At 38.6% G+C, this 26,835-nt stretch overlaps 1 protein-coding gene across 1 annotated transcript in view; it reads left to right on the top strand.

The window, feature by feature from the left end:
• The window catches only part of LOC6044876 (protein couch potato), a 346,765-nt gene that overhangs the window by 26,520 nt on the left and 293,410 nt on the right, over positions 1 to 26,835 (top strand). The window contains exon 2 of the mRNA XM_038259795.1: positions 15,254 to 15,906. Within this exon, the coding sequence (XP_038115723.1) occupies positions 15,652 to 15,906 (255 nt within the window). The 5' untranslated portion in view covers positions 15,254 to 15,651. The remainder of the gene's footprint in view (positions 1 to 15,253; positions 15,907 to 26,835) is intronic.

Below are 26,835 nucleotides of genomic sequence, written 5' to 3'. Positions count from 1 at the left end.
AGTCCTGTTTTTTCGCGATAATTTTCGTCGTAAATGATAGTAAAAATTTATTCCAACTGGCAGTTTTAGTATTAACTCATCAAACTATCGATTTTATGAAGAGTAAAGCGTCATTTATTTACTATTTTTGAAATTTGTTCGCGTTATCTAAATTGTAAAAACAGTAAAAATATACTGATAAGTCCAGCCCATAGCAAAACAAAATTTTAAATAATCAATTATCTATCTTTCCGCAGTCGGCTGCCTAAGATTTAAAATTTTCAACCGATAAACAAAATGCTCATGGTCACATCACTGCCACTCGTGAATCCTGACCTCATACCCATCTACTAACCCCCTCAAAACTCATGTGATACTTTGTCGGAGATGCAGTCGATTGGGCGGTCTCTATCACTCAAGTATCGGACTAACATTCCCATCCACATCCCCGTGACCCTACCACTGGTCGTGGCCGACGCCGGTATTGATCAGCATGATAGGGGCCTTTGAGAAGTTGCGAAGCGAGGAAAGATAGCTCCCACTTATCTTCCACGACTCGTGGGTGTAACTTCTGGAGGTCCTGGTCAATAACGGAGTAGCAACTGCGGGTGGGCCTGGGCACCTATGCTTATGCTTATGCTTATGAAACTACGATAACTTTAAAATTTCAGCAATGACCTATAGATGTTATGGTACCAAAAGTTGCGTCTTTTAATTACGACCCAGAAAGCTCGACTGCCACCCTAATGGCCAAACAAAAAAATACGGGTCTAATTATTTCGGCCAAGGATTCCCCAGAAAAAATTTGAGCCCGATCGGAGAACTTTTTTTTCGAATCATGCTGTTTTCGTGGGGAATTGCTGAATAATTACATTTCATTTACATTCTAAGTGGCATGGCTAAATGCTCTTCTTCTCTGTTTTATTTTTTGTTTTATTATTATGTTTTCACATCAATTTATTTACTTCAAATAGATTTACATTTTTGCACAGAATAGAATATATTTTGGGTAAAAAAGAAAAAAAAAAACTAATCCTAACTTAAAACAAAAAAAAAATCATTGAAATATTCAAAATCATAAGAACGATTCAACTACGAACTGTATTTTAAGATTAATGCTCCAAGCGTTGCACGAGTTTTGCAACCACGCAGTGTATTCTCTGCAACTTTTTGCCGCTGATGCAACGGTAATGGTTGCTGATTTGGAACCGCTCGAACAGATCCTGGTGACGCCAAAGCGAGAAAATCCACGTCCTTGAATGCTGGTGGTGTTTTGCGACGATTTGGTTGGTGCCTCGTCGTTGCTTGCTGCCGATTTTTTACAAACTCAGCCCGTTTTGGGCAGCTCCAATTCTTGGTGGAATGGTAGCCACCACAGTTGAAGCATTTCACTTCGATATTCTCGTTGATTGTGTTGCAAGCTTGAGTTTTGTGCTCACCTCCGCAGGTTGCACAACGACTCATGATGAAGCAGTTCCTTCCACCATGTCCAAACTACAATAATGTTCCCAAGTCACGATGATGTTGAAAATTGCCCGAACTGCTTTCAGCTCAGACGGCGTTGTCGATCCTTTCTCGGGATGAACCAGGTACAGTTGATCACGATCCTTGATGTCCTTGTTGTGTCTCGTCATCTTGAAGACTTCGATCACGTTCAACTTAAGAGTTTTGAGCTCTTCTTTCAACACACTCACATCCATGTCGTACAGGCCTCGGAGGACCTGTTTCATAAGTCGTTTACCTGGATCGTCATAGCTGAGGTATTCAATCTTTGTGTTGTTCAGGAAATCCCGAATGTAGTTGTAATCCTTTCTGTCAGGTAGCAGAACTTTGAGTCCATCCGCACACAAGCGAATGGAAGCTCGTAAGGCACCAGATTTGATAAACCCGATCAGCCACTTTTGCACCGAGTTCGATAATGATGTTTTCACAAAAATGGGTGGCACCTTTTCCCGTCGTTCCAATTCTTCCTTCTCGCTCACGTCCACAGGGAGGGTAGCGAATAGGTTTCCAGACGAATTTTGAGCGTTCTTGCTCAAACTGCCTGGCTTTACAGGTAGCGCATAGGCATTCTTTAGCTTTTTCAAATCTACCGATCCTGCTGGAAAGGAAAAATCATGCTAAAAAAAAACAAAAAAATGATTAATAGTGATGAATATCGTGATTTTAATTTGATTTTATTTATTTTTGCAACGCTACATGCAGTGTTCCACCCCGCCGGGAAGGGCGCATGACGACGGTATTGGCATAATAGCATTAAAGCTGTGTGGCTCATAGAAATAACAATAACCCAAGAGTGTTATTAGACTGGCCAGCCAGTCGGTACGAGGCAATGAAAATAATTCCACCCGCTGAATAAGATTTTCACCTTGAGGTTGGTACGCGTACACATACAGAAAGGGGTGAACAGAGAAAAAAGAAGCTGCTAAATGGTGGGATTTTAACCGCTGTCAAAAGTTGTCTAAATTTCAACCAAAAATTAAAAAAATCTCAAGTCCAATTTTTCACAGTGCAAACAGCTTAATCTTCCACCCACCGACGCATATTAATACACAAACACAATGTATGCGCGCCCGGTGTGCGTTCTGCAATGACGGGTTTTAGTACCATTGGTTAGATACTTAGTAGAAGCGTCTACCGCGTGCAGCTAATCATTAGTCTTGGGCCGGATAGCATCGTCCATGACGCTGCTGGAAATAAAATTAATTCGTCCCGAAAACAATGCGCAACCTGTGTGTTGGTGCCGTCCCTGTCTCGCTCGCTCACTTGCAACAACAGTGTTTGATGTGTGTGTGTGTGTGTGAGTGAAAGCGAGACGGAACGATTGATGTACTCTGCGCTGCTTTGGCGCCGACGTGGATGTTGATGATGATGGATTTGTGTACTTTCCTGGTTGCACACGTGCATACACAAACACACTCATAGACACACGTAATGCATAACAGGTGATGCACGTTAGTTATCGTGCATGTTTTTTTGTTTCTGTCTCTCTCTCTCTTTCCGGTTGAGAACGCGGTGGCGGCTACACGGTGAATTAAAAAGGGCGGGAAACATGTGAAAAATTGCGAATTCCTTCCAACCAAATGCGTTTGAAAGCATGATAATTTCGCTTGTAACTAATTGAAGGTTTTCTTTCTCTCTTTTTTTCATTTACAGGTAAGGACGATTTGCAACGCGCTGTTGTTGGGAAAGTGGAAAAGATTTCGGAGTTATAAGTGAGAAAGCGAATGGGTTACTTTATTTACAGAAAAGTATCGAAAAAAAATCTCATCGATTTAAAAAAAATGTGGTGGCTTCATTCATGTGATTTGTTCATGTATTGCAAAATTACATTTATTTGGGGCCAGTGTTCAGCATTTTCTAAGCAATTCCACGTCAAACTAGTTGCGGATTTCGGAATTTGGTATATCATTTGAACTCAAGCTTCATGCTTCTCCACCGAAATTATTTCTCAATATATTTCGCTAGAGATGCATAGTGCTTTAATTTTAATTAATGTAAAAAAAACCGATAATTTTTTTACAAGAACTCATATTTAAAAATCCAGTTGATGGATAATTTACCATTGTGGATGTGCTACCTAAAATATCCCGAAAAATTATAGAAAAATATTTTCAGCTGCTAGCTCTTTGGTCCCGAGATCTTCAAATCGACAAACAAAGTTTTCATTTGATCTGTAAGTGTATTCATTTATGTTTTCAAAATGTCTTATTCTTATTCATTGAAAATTCAACTAATAACCTTTCTTTTGAAACGAGGCGAGCTAAAATTCAACCGTTCTGAAAAAAATTAATTTTGGAAAAAGGTGTTATTTTATTTATCAAAAAACGATTTTGTTGAGCACTCAATTTCGGGTAGGAACACACATATCGCCAAACAAAAGAGTGCTGGTCTAATTAATTTGGCCACAAACTACCATGCCAAATCAAAGAAATTGAAAGACTTTTGACTGGTTCCTACAGGTTTAATGTGTGATCGCTGTATATATCTAGAGTATTCTATTCAAAGCTCTTAGGCTCCACACAGAAAAAAAATCATGATAAAATTACATCTGGGAAGAGATAAATTTTTTATGTCAAAAATGTGTAATTTTACCTCTGGAATTATGTAATATTACCACTTTTCTGGTGTAATGCCACTTTTTCAGTCTAAAGTGAGTTAAAATTTTATCATAAAAGAGGTAATATTCAACCTTCCAAATTTACATCTCGAATTTAACCTTCGAATTAACACAGTTTTTACTATGCATGAATTTCTTATACATACACATAGAATCTTTTGCAAAAGGACTCAAGATTTCAAATTTGTGTTAACTTAATAGTGCCATCATCCGGAGTCGAAACTACACAATAAAAAAAATCATGGTAATATTACATCTGGGAAGGGGTGCATTTTTAATGTCAGAAAAGAAGTGTAATTTTACCTCTTTTCTGGTGTAATGTCACTTTTTCATTCTAAATCGAGGTAAAATTACGTCATAAAAGATCATTCGTTTTTATACAATGCTCTATACAATTTTATATACTTTATGATCATTTGGATACCGTAAAACGGGGTGACTTTGGTAGCCGGGGTGCCTTTGATAGGATTGCGATTTTTCCGCAAAATGAAGAGTACAATTAAAATACGTACGGAATGGTTCAGAATCATACCTCAAGAAGAACTTCGCATAAAATTTTGAAATGTTTAAAATGTTCATTAACTATAATTAAGAATATGTTGATGAAAGTCATTATTTAAAACTTCTCAAAGTGTCATGATTTTCTCAATGAACATGATTTTGAATCTGAAAACGGAATGCATTTTCGGGTTCTTTGGACAATTTTCCACTAGGAGAATGTTAAATAAGTTTGTAAATAATAAAAATTATGTGCCCTTGAAACACAATTTAAAAAAATCTCCAAATTTATAGGCAATTTCAGTTGAACAAATTTCATGTAAAATGTGAAAACTTGTGATTCATGCTTTGTATTCAGTTTAAAATGCAATATAAATCGATAATTTTATGAACAAAACTAGTTTTAACAAATTTCAGGCAAAATTCCTACTTTTCAACAATTTTATGTAAAATTTATTAGTATTTTGATAAAAAGCTTATAAACTTAGTTAACTAAATATAAACATTGATTTTTTTTTTCTTAAAAACTATATCAGCTACTTTAGTGATGGTACATTTAACGTACAAATAAAGTTTGAACACTTTAAATATGATTTTAACAAGAAAAACTATGACTATCAAAGTCACCCCGGAATTTAAACTAAGAATTTTTAACGTAACTATTTTTCTAAACACTATTGAAAAAACTTTTTTTTTCCAAAATAGTGCATGGACTTTGTGTGGCCTACCCCAGTACATGTTTTAAAAATAATAATCTTGAGAAAAACCTTACCTGTTGGAAAATATTTCGAAAACAAATTGAAATCCTATCAAAGTCACCCCGGTTTACGGTATTTACAAATCTGTATCTTGAAATGGGATTTTTAAAGGATTTGGTGTCTTCGTTAATGTTTTGATTATGATTACGAAGTAGTAGTTTTTGCAATTCCGTCGTGAAACTACTTTCTTTTCCAGTCATTCTTGAACGACGAAATAGCCTACTTTTCTGTACCAAAAATAACAGAATCGAATAGCAACACTTTTCAAAATAAATGCTGAAAAGTTCTACTTTTCAGCACTCAAATTGGTGCTGAAAAGTTGAACTTTTCAGCACTTGTTTCGAAAAGTAACTCTTTTCAACATTTTTTTGATTTAAACGATTAATTGACAAAATAAATGAAAATTTTACATAAAACTTCACTCAGTGTGTGTTTTTTTTAGAATTGCAAAAAATGTTGTAGGGAACTCGTTGCAAAACTTGATTTTTTCAGCACTCTTCGTATTTATCCAACTTGGTTAACCTCGTTGGATAAATGTACGACTCGTGCTGAAAAAATCCTCTTTTTGCAACTTGTTGCATAAACTACTATTATGCAACAAGTTGCAAAAAGAGGATTTTTTCAGCACGAGTCGTACATTTATCCAACGAAGTTCACCGAGTTTTGCAATTTAAAAATACCCCATGAAAAAAAAAAAAAAATCTGGAGAAGTTCAGAAAATTTCATAAAATTTTCCTTTAGTGCGATTGCTGATTTATTGACAAGATTCAGCATCATAAAGTATTTATTTTTTGAAAAACTAGTTTTGTGTTTCTCACTAGTCTCTATATCTCAGAAACTTAGATTCATTGTATTACATTGAAAATTGATTCAATAGTTTTCGAGATATCGCGAGTCGAATAATGAGGACTAATTAAGTGAAATTGAGAAAGAAACTTTTTATCACATCATTTAATCTAGCAGCAACCAATACACAATTGGAATACATGAAAATTGTGAAAAAAATCATCTTCAAAAGGTTATTTTCAATTTATCGATTGATTTGGTTTCACAATATCATTTATTTTTTTCAAAACCATGTTTTGTGAAATTTTGAGAATTAAATTTTGTGCAGTAAAAAGTCAAATGAAAAGTTATTATTTTTCCGTTATGCAAAATGGCATCATTTGACAATTACTCGATTTAGTTGTTTTCACATTGTTTACATAAATTGATCATTTATTAATGACTTATATTGTTTTGCCTGCACATGTATGGGAGCGTTCTTTTATTACGTAACGCGAAAAATCGGACTTTTAGACCCCCTCCCCCCCTCGTAACAAAATTTCCAAACAAATTTTAAAAATTTTGTATGGAGCGTAACACGGCCTCCGACCCCCCCTCCCCCCCTACTGCGTTACGTAATAAAAGAACGCTCCCTATGGTTGCTATTCAAACTCTTCCTAAATTCTTGAAATCCATTCATTGAGCATGTGTAGACAGGTAGGGACTTAGTTTCTTTAAAAATTAACTCTCTGTGGTTGCTTAGTAATTGGTAATTTTTTTTATAAAGATATTTCCTTCTCTCAACATGATTTCAATATTTTGCATTATTTTTTTGTAGAGCTTGCAATACTTTGACAACTTGATAAATGCAAATCATTGTATGAAAAATGCTTCAAATTATATAAAACATAAATATCTATTGATCTGCAAGTTTCAACAACTGTTCTATACCATCTTTATGGAAAATTTTAAATTTTTATTGATATCATTCGTGTTTCACCAACGATACTGTAACACAATAACAAAGTTGCACCATGCCCAGGGGAAGCTGAGCGGAAATGATATCAAGGCAGAAATGATACAAAGGCAAAGTTGACTTCCGGTGCAATGATTCACAATGAATGCGCACAATCATGGAATGATTGTTGGGTCGATTGTTGCACACGGCGTAGTAAAAATACAGGTGGCTTCACCTATTTTTTATATTCAAGTCTAGAGTGTGCTCCATTCAGCTTCAAGTGTCTCTGGTTATAATTACCACCACTGTGGCGATGATTGTTTGCCGTTGTCCAATGTGCACATTCTGCATTGAATTTTTAATTAAATCGCACTTTTCAGGAAGAATCAAAGAGTGAATATCTCGCTTGAATAATGGCATCAAGTATTCAATAATAAATTAATTCCCACTAACTAGTGCGAGTCAAGTGCTAAAAATCACGCCTTCATCAATCAGCAAAGCTTACCGGTGTCCACAGTTTGATTGAATAAATTTCCAGTCCTAACTCGCAAAAAAACGACTGCTCAGTGCAAAAGTTCGACACAAACCCCGGCCCGGGACAGATTTGTCAATCATTTGGCCCGGTTACGCCTCGTTTGTTAGCAAGGAGCACGGGGCGAGGATCATCCGCTCGTCATCATTCCGCGCTCAAATCAACAGGGACGTTCATTCTCCAACTTTCAACGTGGAAGTGACGATAAAACAATCCCGGCGCTCATGATGAGTTAGCCCGGCGAGCATGATCTGGCGAGACGTGAGAAATCATCCTGCAGGAGAAAAAGGCTGCGTCACCCTCTGGTAGGGATGCTCGAAGTTTACATTTTTTTTAATTTCAACTGAACCTGTAAAGCAGACGCTCGTGAGTAAAATGTCAGTCAACTTATTCGATAGTTGGACACCCCTACTCACAGCGAACGACAATGCGTCTGCTCCTGTCAGAAATCATTCAGCTAACTAGGATTTCTCTTTTCAACCTGGCCATCAGTTGAATCCATTATATGGATGCTAATAGAGAATGCTACAACCGAGAATTCGTCCGTAATTCCAGGATCTGTTGAATCCTTTGTAGTAACTCCACCAGTCCGACTTTCACCAGATTATAATCAAAAGAAACAGCTTAAAAGTGAGTAGTTTTGCGACCCTTCTTCGCCGTACTACAAGGTAGATCCACTGTAGTCCGCCGGACGCAAACGATTCTTGACACAGTGTCCACCGACCAGGCGCGTCAGCTCCGGTTGACAATCCCCGTCCTGGACGGTGATGTTGGCGATGGAAAAGTAGCGACTTCAAAGAGTGCCCCCTCCGGAGACGAGGACCTGCACGCAGGGCATGAAACGTAAGAATTTAAATCGCTTCCGTTTGCAGCAACCACCGAGTTCTGAGGTTCTGATACGAAAGCTGCAGGCTTTTGATGCTTTGTGTTGGAGATAATCACTGCAGATGATACGGTTTAGTTCACTTGTGGGGAGGTCAGTGGGGAGGGGTGCTAATGTCAACACATTCTTCGCAGATTGGTTCTGTACTGGTGATTTAGAAGCTTAATTGTGAGGAAGAAAGTCCACAAGCATAGTGTGTGCTGTTTGCGGTGTACAATGGGGCGTAGAATGCATGGGGAGTTGAGTTGGGAGCAAAAACGAATTCAGAGATCAGTTAGTAACCGATCCTGATTTGAGTATAAGATCGAGCATAAGAATTTAGAGCGCATCGATTTTCATTCAGACACGGACAAATTAAGTTAAGAATACATCGTAGAGTGGAGTGTAGAGTAGAGCCGGATGAAAAATTGAAAGAAAAATCAAGTTTAATGTAGAGTGTAGAGTTGTTTGTAGAATCAATTGTAGGATGGAGTGGAGAGCAGAGTATAGTGTAGAGTGGAATTCAGAGTAGAGTTCAGTAGAGTGTAGAGTCAGGTTTAGAATTGAATGTAGAGTCGGGCAAACTCGAATTTAGAGTTGAGTGTAGAGTCAGGTTTAGAATCGAATATAGTAGAGTTGAGTGTAGAGTAATGTGAAGAGTCGAGTGAAGAACATAGTGTAGAATCAAGTGTAGAGAAAAGTTGAGAGTAGAGATTTGAACAGCCTCTAAAGTACAGTGTAGAGTCGAGTGTAAAGCAGAGTGTAGACCAAGGATGCCAGATGCACAGATTTTTCTGTGTTTCACAGACATTTAAGTTTGTTTCAGATTTTTTTTTTGAAATGTACAGACTTTTAAAAATCTTCATTAAATTAATATTTTGTAAAAATATCAACTGAAATTAATTTCGTTAGTCTTCAAATGCAATTTCTGAAGGACTTCCATGACTGTGAATTGATATATTTGAATTTAAGACAAATGCACAGACATACACAGACTTTTTTTTAGAGATATTGAAAAAAAAAACATGTGGCATCCCTGGTATAGAGTGGCATGTACAGTAGATTCTAGAGTCAGTTTTAGAATCGAATGAAGAGTCGGGAGTAAGGTGTTATCTCGGGTGTAAAATAGAATGTAGAGTCGTGTTGAGAGTACAATTTACAACCAAGTGACAGTCAAGTAAAGTGTTGTAGAATCGAATGTAGAGATGAGTGTAGAGTCAATAATTAGAGTGTAGAGTCGGGTGTAGAGTCGAGTGTAGAGTCGGGTGTAGAGTCCAGTTCAAAGTAGCGTAGGCTCGAGTGTAGAGTCATTTGTAGAAACAAATATCATAGAGTCAATTGTAGAGTTGAGTGACGAGTCGAGTCTAGACTAATGTGTAGAATCAGTTATAGAATGTAGAGCCGGGTGTACTTGAGTTTCAAGTAGAAGTTATTTTTTGAAGAGGTTAGAGTGGAAAACTATACAGAAAGTAGAGGTAGATCAGGTATATAGATAGAATTTAGTGTAGAATTGAATCCCCCAAGCTGTCCCTTCAAACACAGCTTCAACCATCCAACCCCAACCGATGACCTGCATGGTCCTGCCGGTTGTGTGTGTTTGTGCACTGTTGTTTGCCCCCAGAGGTACAAGTGCTGAAAAATTAACAGTTGGACAGGAGCCAGCCAGAGCCCTATCGCCTGACAATGCCGGAGCAGGAAAAAACGGCCGTGTAGTTGTTGTCATGCCTCTGCCGAACAGGGCAGCGTTAATTAATTTTACAAGTTTAATTTTGCGTCGTCTCCCCCCAAGGGGGAGAAACAAGGAGGATGGTGTCTAACCAGGACGAAAACAAAAGCACCCGTTTGAAGCTTTGTTTTGGGGGGATAACGGAACGTGTCGCACAGAGGGTTCAGTTGGGAATTGTGTTCTGTCCTGTTGAGTTTGTTTCACGGTGCTGAATGGACACAGTTTGGGTTATACATGGCCCCGAAAACTAGGTCACATGACGATGTTCATAATACAGGTAGCGTTCGGTGAAAGTATTTTGATCAATATCGAAGTTTTATTGAATTCTGAGAATTCGGTCCTTCAATCTCCTAGAACTAAAGTCGGTGTCGGAGTTGGAGTCACTGAAAAAGATATCCGACTCTGCAGTCCCGAATAAAATGCAAACGATATCGTCGCTCTCGTGCTAACTTGTCGTATGTCGATTTTGAGCCAAATTGAGTTCAGAACGCCATTTTGTGCAGCTCACAATGCCTCACCTTTTGACCTTTTCACCTTTTGATCCCCAACATTCGTTTTCAATCATGAGATATTCAATAAACACCGAAAAAGCTCAGTGCATTTTTGTCACTTTCCATATGAAAAAAATTTCAATCTTGTCGTGCTTTCTTGACACAGCCTGAAAATGTATGTAAGTGCGACAATTGGCCAAAGGGATTTCAGGTCAGAACGCGTTTGACACAGGGACAAGCTCGACTACCGTAAACATTTTCAATTATATTTCGAGACTCCAGCAACCAAATCCAACCAACCTTCGGGGCAATGCACAGAATGGTCAACCAAACAAAACGTGTTTATTATTGTTTGCATAACGTGCTCTCGTTTTTGTTTATTCAAGGTCAAACATCAAAACGCGTTTTTCTCGGAACGTCAAAAAGCTACGTATACGACATAATAGCACGACGGCGTCAATATGCTTACCTCAATCATAGAGAAAATTAAATTATATTTTCGTTTAGCCTTTGATAAACAAAGTGCATTGTTTCACATCAAAGCTAGTTAATTACTCAAAACATCAAGACAATATGCCTGCACGACCGTCAGCGCTTTAAATCAACCATGGTAAGCAGTCCGTACCATACCATAATAACCCACCAAGTGTTTATACTAACGACGGTTAACGACCTATTTATTGATTTCTGCACACTTCAACTTAATTATTGCCACATTGAATTTATTGTGTGGCGCATGCGGCGGGCAGTTAGTTATAAAGGTGGTGAGTTTGATTGAAATTTACAGTCAATTAATTTCTAATAAAAACATACCTGCTAGCTGCGGGTTCATTCACACCCAACCATCTCTCAAACTGCAGTGGTTTGCCTGCTGGTGCGTGTCATCCAGCCATGCGAAACCGCGGCTCAAGATTGGCCATGGCCGACCAACCGCCGCAAATGCAAACGTCCTGCAATCCGTCCACCGTGGTTTATTGACTGAAGACCCGCGGCCATTGACATTCCCACGATACCGCATGAACATCGCAGAGGTGATTGAAGGGAGATGTTTACACCGCGATTCTGATAACTCAATTAATGGAGGAGGGGTGGGGGTGGTCTCATGATCGATGCCAAAGTAAGCAAAAGCCACCCCCGTCGTGGGGTCTATACCACCCTCTGACTTGGAGAAGGGTCCTGATTTATGGCTGCGTGATGTCGTGCAGCGGCGTTTGAGATAATTAATTAGCATAACGAACGAGGGGGAAAAAGCTTTCCCACTCGAGTGACAGGATGGGTTTTCCCCTCTGGTTTCTAGCGGGAAAAGGATCAGCTTGTCAGGGGGTTATTTGTTCAAGCAGAGCTAAATGGTATCACCCTTTTTGTTAAAGTGATGTTGTAATTCGAAGAAAAAAAAAACTTTGACTGAAATATTCAACCCGTGTACAAATATACATTTGGTAAACAAAACCAAAACCAAAACCAAAACCAAAACCAAACCCAAAACCAAAACCAAAACCAAAACCAAAACCAAAACCAAAACCTTTTGAGCTATGCCCAGCAAAATACTTCAGTTTCCCAAATCCAGATCCCACGATAATCTGGCCACTTTGCACTTCAACGCGTCATCAGATTCGCACAAACCTAGGGCCACACCGAACCAGACCAAAACACTTCTCCCCGCCGAACGGTTCACCCACCACAACAAACATTCCTGCCAAGGTTGCGTCCCGACGCGCGTCTCGTTGCAACTCACTGTAGCACGCTTGTTTGCTTCAAATCAACCGAAAGTAGTTTTCCCTGGGTGCCCCAGCTTCACGCCTCCGTTGCAGTGATGCCAACTAGTTGTTTTGTGGTGGGAAGAAATCGCGCCGCGGAACGGGTTCCAGCGTTTAGCCTATGCAGCTCGGGAGTAGGAAGCTGTGGGAATTGCTGTGCGAACCTCTCCAACTGCTGTGCACCTGGCGCTGGTGGCACTATTAAAAGTTTAAATTTTGTTTTTGGTTTCGAGTAGCTTACCTTTTCAAGATTTTGAGATTATTTGATTAAAAAAAAAAAAACAAACCAACAAACATGAGATAAAATTTAGTAACAGTGCTCCCAGCTTAGAATCGCGGTGGCCACCAATACAGTGTGACGGCTTTGACAGAAGGCAGTAGAAGTGTGGGTTTACCAAAGCGACAACACTGATTGCCTCCTAACCTCAAAGGAGAAGTGATCGATCGTTGCCGTTGCGTGCTCAGTTCGTCATGATCGTGTTATCTTGTCGCACGTCAATTTTGAGCCAAATTGAGTAAGGAAGGTATTGTTTGGAGCTTTAAATGCCTCATCTTTTGACCTTCACAGATCCCCGATATTCGATTTCAATCCTGAGATACTCAACAAAAATCGGAAAAAAACTCCGTGAATTGTTGTCTTTCTTCATAAGAAAGAAGTTTGAAGCTTTGCGTGCCATCTTGACACACCCTGAAAATTACTGTAAGTGCGACAACTAACGAAGTTGACTTTATAGCTGTCGGCCACCATTGCTAGTACCAACCACTAGTGTCTTCCTTTTATCTACAAGGACTTCGCCGCCCTGGGCTCCTAAGTGTATGAAAGTATGGCACGGAGCGACGGCGCCGAATACCCATATTTACACAAAGAATATTAGAGCGTCCGCCGCGGGATTCGAACCGGCGACCTCTGGATTGTGAGTCCAGTGCGCGGTCCGATTGATCCACACGGGCGGGACAAATGCGACAACTGGCCAAAGGTATTTTAGGCCAGAACGCGTTGAACAAAACGTGTTTGTTATTGTTTACATTTGTTCAAGGTCAAACATTAAAACGCGTTTTTCTCGAAACGTCAAAAAACGACGAGCGACAAGATAGCATGACAACATCGAGTTGATGAGAGCGTCATTCTGCTTGCCGTCCGTGTTGCGGTTCCTCCGGACGAGGACGGATTGGAAATTCTGTAAAGTGCGGTGCATGTAGTTTCACTGCAATTGCATGTCTTGGTAGAGATATTTGCTGCTCAGGAATTTGCATCAAAGTGGCGAAGCGTGTTTCAATTTATTGATTGTAGAAATCATGCCTAGTTTGTAAATAATAAGTTCCAGTATGCTATTATTGTAATTCGGCGCTGTCGAACTATCTTGTCGCACATCGCTTTTTGACGTTTCGGGAAAAAATGCGTTTTAATGCAATTTTAATGTTTGAACTTTAATAATCAAAACAAGAGCATGCAATGTAAACAATAACAAAGCGCTGTGTTAAATTTGATTGCTGGAGTCCCTAGTTATGATTAAAATGTTTACAGTAGTCGGGCATGCACGTGTGTCAAACGCGTTCTGAACTGAAATCCCTTTGGCCAGTTGTCGCACTTATAGCAATTTCATGGCAAGTGAAGATAGAAACTTCACGGAGTTTTCCAGATTTTGTTGCATATCTCAGGATTGAAATCAAATTTTGGGGATCTGTGATGGTCAAATGGTGAGACGTTGTGATGTAAACAAAATGAAGTACCTAACCCAATTTGGCTCAAAATAGACGTGTGACAAGATAGCATGACCATGACGACTTGGGATTGTATTGAATTAGGCCTTGAACAATCAAGTTGAGCTCTAATCCGTCCCCGTGCCTTCGAAGCTGCAATGTTATGGTAAGATTTGTTCTGTCATTTTACAGTGGACCGGCGGCGTGCCTTCCAAGCAGTTGTTAAAAAAGATTTTGCATTAAGATGAAATGAAGTCAGATTATTCGAATGGATAATATTTCAAGTTCTTTCAAAGCCCAAACTTCCCGACGCGTTGAACCAAGTCGGAATTGTAGCACTTCTCTGTGCTCAGCTATGACCGGGGTGCCGTTGCAATCAATGAATAACGAATGGGCAATCGACACGGAAACCGCACTGTTTGTCCGTAGACCCTGCTGTTCCGTGTGATGAGCCGCGCTTGGTTCACCTGTGATCGCGCAAAAGGTCGCGTTTAATTTCATATTAATGAACAATTTAAAAGCAAATGAATGCATGTTGTGGATGTGCGTGGTGTTGTGTTTTTTTATGCTCCCGATTTTCAAGCGAAGGTCTGCACTTTTTTTCCAAACCGTTAATCAAAAGCTTCGACACAAATGCAACACCAGGAGCTGAGTATGGGAGCACCGCGAAACGAAACCTCAGCTGTTTGCGATACATTTTTAATTTTCGGAAAAATTAATTATGCAAGGCACAGATTGAAAACATGCTCGTCCTCTCTCTCTCTCTCACACCAACTGATTGATGCGTTTTGGGGTATTTTTATGCATAGTTTAACGAATCAAAGCATGGTTGGGGGCACAGCTGTGTGCATCGACAAGGTGAGTTTGCAGCTTCAGATGTGTGACTAAGAGTTGCTGACCGTAATGATCAGTGGGATCAGGCACGTAATCGGGGGGTTTTGAGGGATTGATCTAGCCAGATAGCACCCTCGGTACGGCTCTGAGCACCCCCAATGAACGCAATTAATTATGCAGAGTTCAATCAATGAGCAATAATTGCCGCGCAATTGTTTTTGCCACAAAATTTAACCCATTTTCCCCCCTTCTCTCTCTCTCTCCCCTTCCAGAATCGACACATGGTGTTCGATTCAATAGTGCGTCCATAAATTCCGTCACCATTTCGTCGACCGTGGTGAAACGCAGGCCAGCGCCGCAAATCACGGTAGCGAGCGCCCCGCAAGTCCTATCGCCGAAGCGACTGTGCACGAACTCGCTGGCCGGTGCCGGTGCGACCATTCCGGCCTTAGGTAGCTGCCTCGTGCCCGCCCATCCACCGGCTTCGGCCGCTGCCGCCGCAGCCGCTCTGTTGCACCACCACAACCAACTGCAACAGCAGCAACAGCAGCAGCAGCAGCAACAACAGTTCCAGCAGCACCACCAGTTGCTGGTAGATTCTGCCAACGCAGCCGCCGCCGCCGCCGCAGCAGTCGCCGTATCGCAAGCCCATCAACAGCAGCAGCAGCCAATGTTCACATCACCAATCGTCGCCCAATCCAATCCGGCTGTCAGTACACAGTCCATCAACGGTTCGCTCAGCGGCGTCGTCAACAGCGTCAACAACAACCACAGCCTCGTCGGCCAGAGCCAGAACAGTCTTGTCGGTGCGCCCGGCAGTCAGGTCAACAAAATGGACACCTCGATGGGACAGATGACACCGATGGCACCGTTGGCGCTGTCGCAGAGCATGGACTCGGTCAACACGGCCAGCAACGAAGAAGAGGTGAGTGGTTTTTTTTCTGTTCATGAAACTCGCGAAAATCAGGGATGGGACTAAATAGGACAAATGGGTTTGGATTGATGGGTTGGTGTCATCAATCTGGTTGCGCTGGACTTTGTTCATAGAGGAGGATCTTATTTGACGGATGGTTGAGCTGGTCAGGATTTGGCATTTGAGTCTATCGATGGCATTGTGGGAATTATACTCCGCTTTGAAATTTGAAAATGAACCAGTGCAATGCAAAATTTTACTATGTGATTTTGATCTAATCTGTTTAAGTGCAATTACTGCATAACAGTTCTATTTAAAAGATATTTCGAACAAGATTTTAAAAGAATTCAGCTCTCAACCTAGCATCGCGAGATTGGTCGACTCGAACAACGACGATCTGTTGACTCTGATTCAGATGAAGTCCTCCGGAACTGCAATGCTCTGGTATGAACAAATCTCTACGAAATAGGTCTTATTTTATTTTAATTTTGTTATTTTTAATCCGGCTGAAACTATTTTGGTGCCTTTGGGTCTAAACATCAATCATTACGCCCTTTTGAAATGCTAGTCTTGATTAAAATGAAACAAAATCTAGAGATTTTTTTTTAAAAGGACCAATAAACCAAATTTTCAATTTTTGTATTTTGGGTATTTTTTAATACCCCTGACTCAAGGCGGTTCTAAAAACACCCAAAAGCAAAAACTGGAAATTTGGTTTATTGGACCTTTTAGAAAAAAAACTCCAGAAATATTGTTTCCGGATAGATCGAAAAATTTCTCGAATGTTTGATATTTTAACATTGACAATCGGACCATTAGTTGCTGAGATAATGACATTAGAAAATTGTGGGTTGTTTGAGTGAGACTAAGAAAACATAAATTTTCCTGTTTTTTAAATCATCGCATGGCAATATCTTAGCAGCTAAGAGTCGTATCAACAAAGTTCAAAAAAGGAAAATATAAAGAATTTTCACAGCTTTTCAAAAATATTTTTTCAAAAGTGGGCAAACATGTCACTAATTTAAAAAAAATGGAAAACTGCGACTATTTTCAAAAAAGTTACCTAAAACTGGCTATAACTTGAAAACGGTGCACTTTATGAAAATTTCACTAGAGTACTTTTTGATTGAAAATTCGATTTTACATAGAAAAATAAGGTGAAAATTTTTTGAGACCAATATTTCGATTTTCTTGAAAAAAAAAATCATAATTCGGTAAATGGTTTTTGTTTGCACATTCTGGAAATTTCTGAAAAAGAGCGAGTTGTTGCGCTATAACCGCGGCAAATAGTGTCCAGGGCATTTGTGGAAATACAGTGTCCCATCCTCGAGGGTCACGGAGCACCAAAACTTCTTAGCTGGTGGCTCCCAACGATTTATTGCTCCTACAAACAGGAACGTGAGCAGGGGATCCCCACGTTTCTTCCTCCCCTGTCGATTCAGAAATGTGTTGTTGTTTGAACATTCGTGTTCAAACTCAATCCAATTCAAAGAATCATCTTTGCGGTAAACTTTACGCAGTTGGCCTGGCCGCTTTAACGTTTGTGATGTTTCAAAGCAATTTATTGCATTGGGCACTGCAATTGTTAATAATGACTAGGCGTTAATCAACCTAAGGCATTTTGCAGGATGCCTTCGAAAGACTGGCTGCGCTAGGGTTAGATTAGATTAGATTAGATTAGACATTCTGGAAATTTCTGAAAAAATGGCATTTGATGTCTCCTAAAGTAGGGGTGACCAAAGTATGGCCCGCGGGCCAAACGTAACCCGCGAGGTGATTTTTAGTGGCCCGCGGAACCATTTTGAAATATCATGTAAAATGGCCCTTTTACCACTTAAAGTGATTTATAAAAATTTAAATGTATGTTGTACAATTAAAAAAAAAATGGTTTATCCATGCTTTGATCCTGAATATTTTGTTGAAAAATCTCTCTTATCGAAAACTGAATGTAAGATAAAGTAATTTCGTCAAAAAAAATTATCAAACATTTTTAGAAATAAGTTATAAAACTTCAAATTTGGCTAATCTATTGAATTGTCCCCATCGGGTTTCAAACACATGACATTTGGATTATGAATCTAATTGACAATCATTTGATTTAGGCAGACCAAAATGTATTAAATTTTGTTTGAAATTGGATGAATTATTGTTGAAAAATCCTTTTCCACAATTTTTCTAAGTTTGAGTCAATTCTATTGAAATATGTTTTGCAAATAATTATTAGAATTTTAATGAAAATACAAGTGCATTAAATTGAACACCCTTTTAATTTCATTATATTTGTGAAATCACGATTGTATTCAGCCAAAAAATGTTCAACCACCTCTCGACTTTAACCTATCCATGGTACCGTAAACCGGGGTGACATTGAAAGGATTTAATTTTTTTTATTCAAATAAAAAAAACTAAAAATGGAAATTACGAGTCATGGTTTCAACATTTCAATAAAAAAAAAGTAGTCTAAAATGCATTATACACCTGTCCAGTTGTTTTGCCATCATAAGTTTCCTAGATATCTAAGTATTGACGAAACTTTTATTCTTGCAAAAGTTATAATTTTCATGGTTCACATTGGAATTTTGCAAAAATTCAAAATATTTTATAATAAGCCCAAACATGCTAAATATGAATATCAATGCAGAAAAATGCATTTAAGATTGTTTTCAGTTGTTTAGACTTCTATTTTCATGGAAATTTTGAAGTTTTTCGGAAATTTTTTTTTTGCCCCCTGATTTTTCTGGCCAATTTTGAAGGGAGCGGCCGTGGCTGACTGGTTACGGTGTTTGCTTTGTAAGCGAATGGTTGTGGGTTTAATTCCCATCTGCTCCCAACGAGAAAGTTAAGAACACAGAAATTTGAATTGATGAATATGAACGAAAAACAAAAGTCGCTCGAGGCGGGGTTCGATCCCCCGTCCTTTAGATTGGTAAGCAAAAATGCTAACCACTAGGCCATGACGACTTGGTGAGCTATACTGGAATTAGGAATACTGTTACAACCAACCCGCAACGCCTTTCGAGGTGTATCCTAGGGTTCTACCTCTCCTACTAACATTGAGTCCAAAACCTCCCTACAAGCATCTATACCACTAAGGTGACGTAGGGGTCCTTGCGCACTTTAGATAGCCCAAGTAACAATTTAAGTTTTAATTCACTCTGGAAGTATATTTTAAGAGTCTCTGGAAAGATTCGAGCAAAAAACCGCTTTATCCTGAAAGCAGCAATAAAGAAGAGTTAAAGCCGCATTAAGTGTAAAATGGACCATTTTAGGAGGTTGTCAAGAGCGTATTTCAGGAGAGTTCTAGAGTCAAACAGTATTGCTGTTGATTTTTAACGGACTCTCCAGATACTCTCAAGAGATCTAATAGAACTTATTCTAAAGCTAATCAAACTTATAGCTTTATTGAAGATCTCTTGGTAGCCGCAATAAAACATAATTTAAACTTATTTATTCTTGATCAGGATAAATTATACTTTATCAAGAAAATATGGGTGCAAGATTTATTTTATTAAATCCAACTATTCTTTGAAACTTTAAACGACAAATGGCCAACTTTATTCGGTGACAATAATATAATAATTATATAAATAAGTGTTTGATTATCGATCCAATCATATCGAGAATATCCTGCCATTAAAATTTCACCAATCAATTTCTAGGGATACCTCGAAAAAATAGATACCGAATACATTATTTTATCAGAATAACTCTCATTTTTATAAAATTGAAGCAAACTTTTCTTGTATAGCTATAAACATCATCATGGCGTCCATCTAGGTCGCTATTTTTTCATTTAAACATGGCGAAATTCGTTAAATCTATTTGTTCTTACTGGAAGCTAATAGAAAAACATCTTTTCTGGAGATGCTCTCGATCAAGAACAACGTTTCTTGAAAAGCTCTTGTTAAAGGTTAATCAAGGGGTTCTAGACTGAAGTGAGCTTTGATATAGTTTTAACCCAGAGTAAAATGCACAATACTGCGACCGTAGCGCATGCAAGTTTTAGCCCACTGGAGGTAGATCCAAAAAACCATGTGTTGGCACATTTTCGTCGTTTTCGTTAATTACGAATAGCGAGTTGACGAATATTTGAATAAAACTAGGATTGCGTTCAGTTCACCGTTCTTTATTTATTTATAACAACAGATAAGAATGCTTGTCACTTTTTCACATAATGATGCGGAAACGTCTTCCAATTTTCAATGCCGGAAGCTTAGAAAGAAGCACAACACTAACTTCTTTGTTCACCGCACGAATCTAAATTTGACACAATTTAATCACTAACTCACATAAAAATTACGTACGCAGTATACACTTTTTGCTTAATAAATTAAATAAAAGAGCTTGCCCGGAACTTTGGAAACGTCCGATCTTCTTTGCTGCTAAAAAAATACTGAGTTTGACATTTGAAAGGTCAAGACAAAAAGATTTCGAATAAAGCTTTCCCTAAACAACTTGGTTTTAATACTGATTTAGTGAAGTCAAATTGTTCAGGGAATATCTTCTTCAAGATAACTGTAAGTAAATTAAAAAGATATTAATAAAACTTTGCTGCATGTTCTTCAAGAACTTTTCGAGATTTTTTCAAGATATTTCTAGAACAGTATTTTGCCAAGACCAAAAAGACTTGATAGAAGCTTTTATAAAAGAAAGACGCTTTTATCAAATGTTTTATAAAAACTGATAAAACTTAGAAGCATTTGGCTTGCTACTTGGGAGGTGTTTACTAACGATCCTCCCCATCCCTGAGGATAGCTTGGACCAGGCCAGGACCCCCTTATGCCCTGGGTTGTATTACACACTCATCAAAAGATGAAGACATGGTATCTCCCGTGTTGGATTATTGTTCCGGATGAGGGTCTAACACAACCACACCAAACAGTGGGATAAGCGTTGTGGAGCCTCCCGGTGGTGGGGCGTCCTCCAAATGCTAATGCTAATGGTAATGCTGATTTTTCTGAACAATTTTGAAGAGGGGGCGACATAAACTTTAAAAATATTTGCAACGGCCTTATACGCATTTAAACATGTATAAATTTTAGGTATAATTGTTAAAAAGTCACAATTTTGACTGAAATTCTATAAAACTAGTTTTGTTTATAAAATTATCGATTCATATTGCATTTAGAACTGATGTCGTAACAAGAATCAAAAGTGTTCACGTTTTATATCAAATTTGTTCCACTGAAAATGCCTATAAATTTGAAACTTAGTTTTAACCCTCTACTGCCCAATTTTTTGTTTCGAATTTTTTTAATTTTCTCGAGTTCAGGTCATTTTTAGCAACTTTTTATTGTTTTAAATAGTATTTGGCCTATTCTACCACCTCCTATCTAATTTTTTACAGTCACTTTTTTCAATTTTTTGTTTATTTTTACATTTTCTGCTATAAAATGACACCATTTTTATTTAGATTGTAAACAAATGGGTAGAGGCATAATCTGAGACACAAGGAAAATTACTGCATACTTCTTTTTACTTAAAATATAGGATATTTTAGAAAAAAAAACACAGCCAAAGTTAACCCCCAAAAAATGACAAAAATGTTGGTTTCGCCCGCAAGCTCATGAGAGCTTCAAATTTGGCCCACCACTCAAAAGCTTTGAGCATCCCTGCTAAAACAAATCGAAAAATAAAAAATAAATATATATTTTTTTGCAAATCATCTTTTAGTGACAACAAGTGAAATTTAAAATCACCTTTTTTTACTGCGTACTATTTTTTTCAGTGTGGTCCATATCCATACCTACAACTTTGCCGAAGACACCAAATCGATCAAAAAATTCCTTCAATAGATACAGATTTTGAATTTTCATAAATCATGTTTGTATGGAGAGCTGCCAAATTGTGTATGGAAAATTATATGGACAAATTAATTATGCAAAATGGCATCTTTGAGCATACCGAAGGCACCAAAAAAGTTTGAAAAAAATATATAAATCGGATAAATCGGATGACCGAAATCTCAATGAATTACTTGCTTTTGAAGTTCATGTATATATATATTATGAATAATCGTCGAAAAAAAATAATCATTTTTTTGTGTTATGTTGCTAATCTTTTTGAATACCTAAAACAGCTTGAGGTGAACTGGGATAACTTTTTATCAAAAAAAAAAAAAAAAACAAAAAAAAAAAAAACTCAATCACACATCAAAACATCTTACCATGAACTTTACCAGCAAGGTTGCCATCTTCGTCGTTGTCTTTTCCGCTGCCAATAACACTGCAAATGGTATCAATAAACACTGAACGGCTCCTTCCAATATCACTTACCATTCGTCTAAACATCATCGACGGTGAAACATCCCAAGTGGAATCTACATACTTCGTAACTGTGTGTACTTTTGTGTGTCTGCAAACGCACATACACACTGACAGTAACTCTCACCCACCCACGTGGGAGTTTGGTGGGAGCCAAGTGTAAACATGCACCGATAAAAGCAAAAACAGTTTTCCACCACCCACTTACCGACGACGGTTGGGGGTCGAAGTTCGATGAGGAATGGGGGAGGACGCCACGGCGCCAGGTAATTGCCGTGCGGGTGTGCGTTTGTGTACCTAGGGATGGCAAGTGTTTGAAAATTTAAACGAACACGCACTTTTCGTGCGTTGACGGGCGCACTCCGGAGGTATCCGGTGCATCTGTGCCATGTGACTTGGGATGGGAATCCCAGAGAGGGCACAGTTGTTATAAAATAGATTTGCATGACATTGACGTAAATTTACACGTTGCAATATTAGAGGAAACTCGCTTGAAGTTTGAAGATTTTCAAGCTCATGTGATTTTACATGGAAGTCAATGTAGAATTACTTTTTATTTTCGACAGTGTCCCCCCCAAAGTCGTCTATCGTTCCAATAAAACTGGCATGTGTGTAGACATGTGTGTGTGTGCGAGTAATTTTATGTTACGATAATAAATATTGAATTTATTGAAACGTGCAGAATATACAGCCATTTTCGGGATGGCCGTGCAATATTTGCTTTTTATTTGCGCCGATCCAAATAATTGTCGCGAGCGATCCCCCCCCCGTCTCGTAACGCATTTGATGCACGGCTGCGGCACGCACGCACGCACCACCGATGACAGCTGGAAAACGTGCGAAAAACACTCAGCCGAGCCGGGTCCATGTTTACTAAAACGCGACATGAATTGCGAATGGGAGTGCTTTTATTGGCGCGATACATATTTGCACGACGACGACGACGAGATTATCGGGAAATTGAGATATCGATGCGGACATCATTTGAGATTGAAGACGTGTTAGCTTGAATGGTGATTTCCGTGTTTTGAAAATATTTAGAATATGAGAATAGGGTCGATGATTAGAAAAAAAAATGATTTTTTAGGTTAGTTTTTTTTTAAATTTAAACTGAAGGGATTTGCAATAATCACTTAAAAAATTTTCAATTGGGATTTGCAATAATCACTAAATTTGTTTTCAATTGAAATCGACTTTTTTTTCGTTATTTCTCGTGTCAAAGGGACTTTTATGTAAAATTGTACGCCCGATTTGATGGCGTACTCAGAATTCTGAAAAAACGTACTTTTCACCGAAAAAAATGGAAGCGGCCGTACTGTCCCTCCGTTACGAGATATCAAAAAACTGACCTCGTATTCGTGATCAGGGACAAAACTTACTCCTTAGGATAAAGTTTCACGCAAATCGAAGAGGGTCGGGGCAACGTTTCCCGATTTCGTGTGAGTTGGTAGAGAATTACCCATAGAATTAAAATTTTTAGATCAGTTTTTTCATTTATTTGAACTGAAGGGATTTGCAATAATTAGCAAATTTGTTTTCAATTGAAATAGACGATTTTTTAATATATAGTTTATAAACCTCGTTTTTCGAAACTTTCTCAATAAATGAGAGGCATACAAAGTGTTTTTGATAAAATATATTTTCATTGTAAAAGCTAACAACACCAATCAGAAACTATTTGGCAAACAATGTATCTGATACTTCTCTTTTCAATCATATGTTTGTAAATTTTCCGTAGAATTTAACTATTTTCTAGGAACATTTTTCAAAAATGTCAACATTCATCAATATTTTATTCCCAATGCATTTTGAGGTTAATTATACTGATGTGTAATTGAAATTTATGAATTATACTATTTGAAGAATTTAAAGAAAAACAAACTGTTACAACATTTACAAAGAAACGACTTTTATGATTACCTGAATGAAGCAAATAAAACATATTTAAATAAATAAAATTTGCAAAATTTTATGATTATTTTTTAATGTTATTTGTAGTCTTATCAACTGAAATCAATTTAAAATGCATTTTTTGCTTTCATACACCCAAAGTTAAAGAACGAGGGGATAGTCCTCACGAAAAGAAACGTGAGGAAAGTACTATTTTGCGAGAGTATAGTCCTCTCGCGTGTTCATTCGTTCATTGGAACAGTTCATCCTATGAGTGGCTTATATGGACAAACGACCGCCACTTAGTCACCGAACCATGGTGGCCCAAACGGCAAAGGCACGGTTCAATATGCCGAAGGTCTTGGGTTCGAGTCTCGGTACCGGTACTTTTTTTTTTTTTGATAGATGAACTTTTTTGGAAAATGAACCATGAGTAAAGTACTCTCGGTAATTTCGGGATTTATCCTCTCCGTCCGCACACAGTACCATTTTACTACCGAATCGTGCTCTTTATCCTCTCGTATGCCGATGTCCAGTTCTGGGTGTTGCAGGTATGAAAAGTACATAGAATTTCTAGTACGATGACACATCCCAATTGTTTTTACAGTTGGTGATCTGAGTAATGAAAAAAAAGAACAAAGTTTCACGCGAATCTAAGAGGATTTGAGCCAACTTTTTTTGATTTCGTTTGAGTTGGCGGAGAATTACCCAGCTAAGATTAGTCAAATTTTGCGATCTATTCGATAAGTATTAAAATAAACATAACTTTTGTTTTTGATTTAAATAACAATTCACAAAATCAAATTACAATTATAGTTTTATTTTCAAGGCCAACACTGAAAGTTTCAGCAAAATTTTAAAATATAAGAAAAAAAAATGTTGTTTGATCTCTCAGTCAATTGCTAATTGTCAAATGATAAAGACATTTTAGAGATGCAATCGTTGAATGCTTTTCGCAAAACTCAATAGTATTTATGTTTTTTTTTCTGGGATAGAATATGGTTTGGTCAAAAATGTCAAACTATTTATGCTTACTGGTAATGTTGTTCGATAAATTTAATCTGCTGTGGGTATTCCATTAAGTTATCTCACCCAGTGGATTTTTAGCAAATAACCCAAACATAATTTGAACTGTTTCCAAATGTTATACCAATATTCGTTATTTATCAGAAAGCACTTGACTCGGTATTGTTCCATTCACTTGTAATTTGCCACACCGTAAAACAAAATAATGGTTTCATATTAACTATTTATGCTCGAGAATAGTTAACGTTCCCGGGAATACAAAACCTACCACGTACCAATTTACCTGTCAAACTATACGTACAGGGAGAGGAAAATGAATACTCCCACAATAAGGCCATAATTGTGCCAAATGAATAATGAATGACCCATTCTAACTATGTTGTCCACCCCCACACCCAGTGGAGGAGGAGGGAGGGGGGCCCTCTCCAGTGTATTTGTGTGAACAAGTGCCTGAATTCTAAATCAACGATGACGAGGGGGGGGGGGGGGGGGGGGGGGAAGCCATTCCCGATTCTCTGACATCATCAGGCAGGGACGAAAAACAGGAGAGGAGGAATCGTTACTTCTTTTTGCCTCTGTTTGTTTGCTAGAATTTTTTTGTCGTGAGTACTTTTTTGTGCGTTTGTCGGGGGCGTACGGCGGTGGCACGTGTTCTCTTTCTCGCTCTGAACGATTCATGATGAAGTACAGCAGCAGCAGTCCGCTCGATGAGCCGGGAACACAGAGGAGTCCATTCACCACGAGTCCAAGTCTGGCCGACGCTACTTGTTTGTGCATATGTTGTTAATTATTTGATACATGTTTAATGATGACGTTTTATGTGGGACTTGGGGCGTCCCCGGTCTAATGTTGGACGGTTCTTGATCCGTGTACTGATAGGCAATCGACATACAGCTTGTCGTAAGACGGAGACCATCTGATGGAATACGCAGTAGCATGAATGGTGCAGAAGTGCTTGAGTTCTATAGGGATGTCTTTAACCAAACAATTTCATGATAGATCATGACATTAAAAAGTATTTCAAGAGACTAAAAATGTTTAATGAAAGTGGAAAATTTGAACACCCCAACAACTATCGAAAGCTCGGGTTGCTCCAGAAGAAAACGGCCTGTTAGGTTCAAATGAGTTGGACTTAGCTCTGGTTAGATGACTATTTTAGCGTATCAGTTCCCACATTTAGCATTCACTTAGGTCTAGGAGTATGGACGGAGTGCTATTGCCAGAGCCTTCAGTACAATATCGAATACCTTGAATTGAAGAAGGCTAGCATATTTTAATTTATAGGATTGATTACTGATGCCTGGGCAAAAATAAAACATGTTGACCTGAATCAAACCCTGCTTTCATTCTCAATCAGTTGTCCAAATTGATTTGACTCCGGCAATCCTGGTAATTCCCGGCCAGGGCTCTGTTTCCACCCAAAACCATTTGGTAAATGATTATTTTGGCTAGGAGCCTCGCTGTAAATTGTTGACATATTATTCAGCTCGACCTGCAATTCAACGGTATTAATTATTTCGCATTATGGTCTTTAAACCGGAGGCTTAAATTATTCCTGATTTAAACCCGTTTGTTGACTGATGCTGCTGCTTCGCATCGCCATACCCTGACTGACGGACGGGGCCGACAACGGCCCGAAATCCGTCGGACGGCTCGACAAAACGGCCCGAATTCCGACGGTTTGTCCGACGGAATTCGGGCCCTGTTCGTGCGTATTTGCAACACTTTGTCCGACGATCGCCGAAATCGACGTTTGAGAAAA

Source organism: Culex quinquefasciatus, chromosome 3 (genome assembly GCF_015732765.1).
Source record: "Culex quinquefasciatus strain JHB chromosome 3, VPISU_Cqui_1.0_pri_paternal, whole genome shotgun sequence".
Taxonomy (NCBI): Eukaryota; Metazoa; Arthropoda; class Insecta; order Diptera; family Culicidae; genus Culex; species Culex quinquefasciatus.
This window is presented reverse-complemented; position numbering and strand designations above follow the sequence as displayed.